The sequence below is a fragment of the Penaeus vannamei genome, chromosome 8 (assembly GCF_042767895.1).
Source record: "Penaeus vannamei isolate JL-2024 chromosome 8, ASM4276789v1, whole genome shotgun sequence".
NCBI lineage: Eukaryota > Metazoa > Arthropoda > Malacostraca > Decapoda > Penaeidae > Penaeus > Penaeus vannamei.
The window spans coordinates 36971356-36976355 of record NC_091556.1 but is presented as its reverse complement, the minus strand read 5'-3'; the positions used below and the strand labels follow the sequence as shown (position 1 = coordinate 36976355).

Sequence of the window (5000 nt, the reverse complement as noted above, 5' to 3'; positions counted from 1 at the left end):
CATGTTTTGTGATAACTTATTTGAAGAAAACGGAAGATTAAATGGCTTACTTAGTTTCAAAAAATATTAATTAATATATTCATTGGTTATTTACATTCGGCCAATCATACTCTTTGTTACAAACTACCTAGGGTTTTAGCTTCATTCACAAAAATACTATTTACGATATGTTTACTTCGACTGGTTGCCAGATATACAAAACTGGGACCCAGAAAGTGTACTGAAATAAAATTCCGCAACTGTACATATATATATATATATATATATATATATATATATATATATATATATATATATATATATATATATATATATATATATATATATATATGTATATATATATAGATATAGATATAGATATATATATATAAATATATATATATATATATGTATGTATATATATATATATTTTTTTTTCTTTATTGTATAAGTATTGTATATTATATTTATATGTTCACTCTCTCTTTCTCTTTGTAGCTGAAGATAACTGTCTATTCCATTGCTAAGACGTTGATCCCTCTTGCTTGCTTTTGAGATGATGTGCATTTTTCTTTGGTTTAGAGCATGTGTGTGGCAAGTGGGATGCAGTGATAGCGTCTTTTTATCTTTTGGAAAGACCCATGAAACTTCCACAGTGACGATAGAATAACTTGTATAATCGTGCATAAATCTATATCTATCTATATATCTATACATATATATATATATATATATATATATATATATATATATATATGCTTTTTGATATTGCAAAACATGAGTTCATATGAAGCTCGCCATGCGAGTATGAATTTTCTATGTAATATATAGATTTATGCGCATTTAAGGATAAATCCTAAATAAGAGCCGGCAAGCCCTAAGTCTCCCCTGATAATTGGATAAGGTTCCGCCCGCCCACCTTCCCACCTTCCCACTGCCCGCCCCCCTTCCCGCCTTCCCACTGCCCGCCCCCCTTCCCGCCTTCCCACTGCCCGCCCCCCTTCCCACCTTCCCACTGCCCGCCCCTCACATCTTTGGGACGGCCTGCCCCACCTCCCCACCTTCCCACTGCCCGCCCTTCACATCTTTGGGACGGCCTGCCCCACCATAGGAATCCTCTTTTGCTGAAGATGATAGCTTGCCCTATCGTTAAACAGCTCTTTGTTCTTATTTTTATTCTTCTTGTCTGCCTTTGGACTAATATGCTTGCTTTTGGGATTATGTCTTTTTTTTCTTTTTTAATTAAAAAGCATATGTATTGTAGTTTTGTTTTAATCTCCCTTTACATAATCACGTTTTGTGCTTTTCTGCCTTGTGGTCGAATGTGCTCTATGTGAACAGAATGGATAACGAGGCATGATTTTCACGGTGACTGTCAAGTATCTGTGTATTTCTTAAGTGTAAACACATATATGAACAGACGAATTGAAAGATTACGCACCACGCACACGCACACGCACACGCACACGCACACGCACACGCACACGCACACGCACACGCACACGCACACGCACACGCACACACACACACACACACACACACACACACACACACACACACACACACACACACACACACACACACACACACACACACACACACACACACACACACACACACATGTACATATATATCCTAAACCCATAGGTCGGACGAGGCGACGCCGCGGCTGGATCAGAAGGAGGCGGTGTCTCGAGTGCCCGAGCTGAGCGTCCTGACGGAGGCAGACGACACCACTTCGGACGCCGTCAGGAAAATGTTCTTCCTGTCGGTGGCGTTCGCGGCCAACATCGGCGGCACGGGCTCGCCGCTCGGCTGCGGCCCCAACCTCGTCGTCATGGGCATCCTCCAAAGGTTCCTCTCTCTCCTTGAGTGAATAACTCCTATCCAGGGCCCGGATTCACTAATATACTTACGATGGTAAAATCACTGATAACTATAGTTACCATGATAAACAGATAGCGGTGGTATTCACTAACAACTTGCCATCGGAGTTACCATGGTAAATTTTACCAGTGGTCAGAGCACTGGTAACTTCTGGGAAGACGATGTCATCACGTGTTATCTCGTCAAATAATCAACATCTAAGCAAAGTTTTGGGTTTGTTTTTACACCTGATGTAACTAATATGATGGCAAACAGATATCACAATGCGGACATAGTGAAGAAATGCAAATTTCACATGAAACTAGCAAGAATAAAATCCACACAAATTCTCGTAAAGTTATAGGCCTACATTATACTAGAATGCATGGAACCGATAAATAAGTGAACTCAAAGAATTTCTGACATAATTATTACAAATGCTATAGAAGAAACTACATTGCTGAGATATAAACTGTCGGCATTTTGTCAATAAACTCCAAACTGCATGGGCAAGGATAAGCTTGAAATATTTCCTTGACAACAAATAGTGATGAATAAAAAAATGTTTGGTCCGGTTCTTTGTTTAACAATGATGAAAATATATAAATAAAAAGATGTTTGGATTGTCTCTTTGGTTTGCGGTAAACAGTAATATATTGATATAACAGTGTATTAGTTCTTATCTATACAGTAAATATATATCCAACATGATGGCTATAATCAAATAATTTTTTTCTTTGCTTAATTAGCGTTTTATCTGTGACGATTATTTAAACAATCTTGCTGTGTCCCGTTCTGTTTACATGTTACGTGATTGGCCGAAGGAACATAAAAGATTATATATAGCACTGACTGATTGGTTCAATTGCTTTACCAGAGCCCTCTGTTGGCTACCATTAGAATGAGTCGATTTACGATTGTAACTCAGCATATCCAAATTACCATTTCTTCATGAATCCCGCTTTGCCATCACTGGTAAACGCAATGGTAAATGACCGATGGTAAATGCGTTACGATCGTGTGTTAGTGAATCCGGCCCCAGATTGCGACGGTAACAGCAAGTCCCGGTTCTCACACTTTGATTCGCGTGTGGCAACTGAACCGAATCTGTGACCTCAAGTTTGCACGAGTCTGTTAGAGGCGCGGGCTATTGCCAAGACGTTTCTAATTGATTAACACGAAGGGGAAGTCCAAAGAAAGAGCATGTCAGTCTGTTGGATTGGCAGTTTCATGCGTGATATTTCTTTCATTTGTAGATGATAGGTAACTTAAGAATATATATACTTTCGTGCGGTCTCGGATCAGAGAACAATGCTCTCAGATTAGAGCCCTAGATGCTCTCGATTCAGAGCCCTTCATGCTCTCGATATCTTTATTGAAAAAATCAGGCAGCAGCTGACAGACCATAAAAGACCTAAAGCGATTCACTTAGCATTGGGGTTTTAACGACCAATTGTTGAGGGATGATCGTTGACCCCTCTCGCCCCTCTCGCCCCTCCCGCAGCACCTTCAGCGAACCGACGGAGCTAAATTTCGCCACCTGGATGCTCTTTAACGTTCCCGGGATGATCCTCAACATGGTGCTCGGATGGTGCTGGCTTCAGATTCTCTACATGTTTTGTGGGTAAGAATTTTTTTTGTGTGTGTGATATAATCGTGAGACGTAGAAACGTTTCCTTGTTCGTTGTAATTTTCTACGGCACTTTGATATAATTCCAGAAACAGATTTGTTTGTTTTTACGTGTATGTAATCATCACTCGGCATCTGCTGAAGGTCATTCCTTTAGGTTTCGCATGATCAGCGTCTACCATTGTTGAATAATAATGATAACAATCCTGATGATGGTAATGATAACAATAACGACAGCAACACCAACAATGGTAAAATCCTACAACAGTCGCAACCGGATACAGACGCACAGCCGGGAGCGCGACCGGGCCATGAAGAAGTTCCTCCAGGAGCACTACGACTCCCTCGGGCGAATTACTCAGCACGAGATCGTGGTGCTCGTCCTCTTCAGCACACTCGTCTTCCTGTGGGTATTTCGGGCTCCGGGTTTCGTCACCGGCTGGGCGCAGTTCTTCACGGACAGCTTCGACGAAAAAGTGTACGTATGTAAAGAGTGTGTCCGATGGGTGAAATTATATCTCATTCGATGGTATATTTATTTTTTATATGAAGGACAATGAACTGCTTAGAAATCTTCATATAGTTTCATCTAGTACTTTGATTTTTTCATACAACTTATATTAACATTCATATGATCTGATTTTGTTCTACATATTTCAGAGTGGTGAGGGACGCCACGCCTGTCATGTTTATGGTGTTCCTCTTATTCTGCATCCCGGCACGGACGTCGTGGACTTGCTGCTCAAGCGGTGACAAAGGTAATGATTACCCGCAATTGCAATCAAAACGTTTAAAAGTTTATACAGAACATGATTATTCGTATGTCCCCCAAATTACTTTACACGCTGTTGTACACTCCACAGCCAGCGAGACCCGAGACCGCCACGAGACTTGCCTGACGTGGGAGGTGGTGCACGCGAAGGTCCCCTGGGGCGTCATCCTGCTCCTCGGAGGTGGTTTCGCCGTCGCCGAGGCCGCCAAAGTGTCCGGACTGTCGTTGTGGCTCGGGCATCAGCTTCAATACTTCGCTGTGATGCCCAAAGAGCTAATAGTATTTGTAGTTTGCCTCATAACAGCCATGCTCACCGAAGTGGCGTCGAACACAGCCACCGCCTCCGTCCTTCTGCCTGTCATAAAAGACCTGGTGAGTGATTGGAATAGACCTTTTTCTCTCTGTCCATCTATCTATCTTTCTATCTGTCTATCTCTCTCTGCCCATCGATCTGTCGCTCTACCTGTCTATCTATCTATATCTATCTTAATACCTACCTACCTATCTATCTATCTCTTTTATCTTATTTCTCTCTATCTCTCCCTCTCTCTTTTTATTTTTTCTCTATCTCTTCTTCTCGCTTTCTCTTTCTCTCTATATTTCCCTCTCTCTTTCTCTCTCTCACTATCATTCCTTCTCTCTTTCTCTTCCTCACTATCATTCCTTCTCTCTTTCTCTTTCTCACAATCATTCCTTCTCTCATTCTCTTCCTCTCTAGTTCTCCCTCTCTCTTTTTCTTTCTCACTATCATTC

The 5000-nt window shown here is 41.3% G+C and overlaps 1 protein-coding gene across 2 annotated transcripts in view; it reads left to right on the top strand.

Moving 5' to 3' along the window:
* LOC113808310 (Na(+)/citrate cotransporter) overlaps positions 1 to 5000 on the top strand; it is a 283242-nt gene that overhangs the window by 276446 nt on the left and 1796 nt on the right. For both annotated transcript variants that reach the window (XM_070124644.1, XM_070124645.1), the window contains 5 exons: positions 1627 to 1833; positions 3350 to 3469; positions 3744 to 3953; positions 4136 to 4233; positions 4339 to 4619. In XM_070124644.1, the coding sequence (XP_069980745.1) occupies positions 1627 to 1833; positions 3350 to 3469; positions 3744 to 3953; positions 4136 to 4233; positions 4339 to 4619 (916 nt within the window). The remainder of the gene's footprint in view (positions 1 to 1626; positions 1834 to 3349; positions 3470 to 3743; positions 3954 to 4135; positions 4234 to 4338; positions 4620 to 5000) is intronic.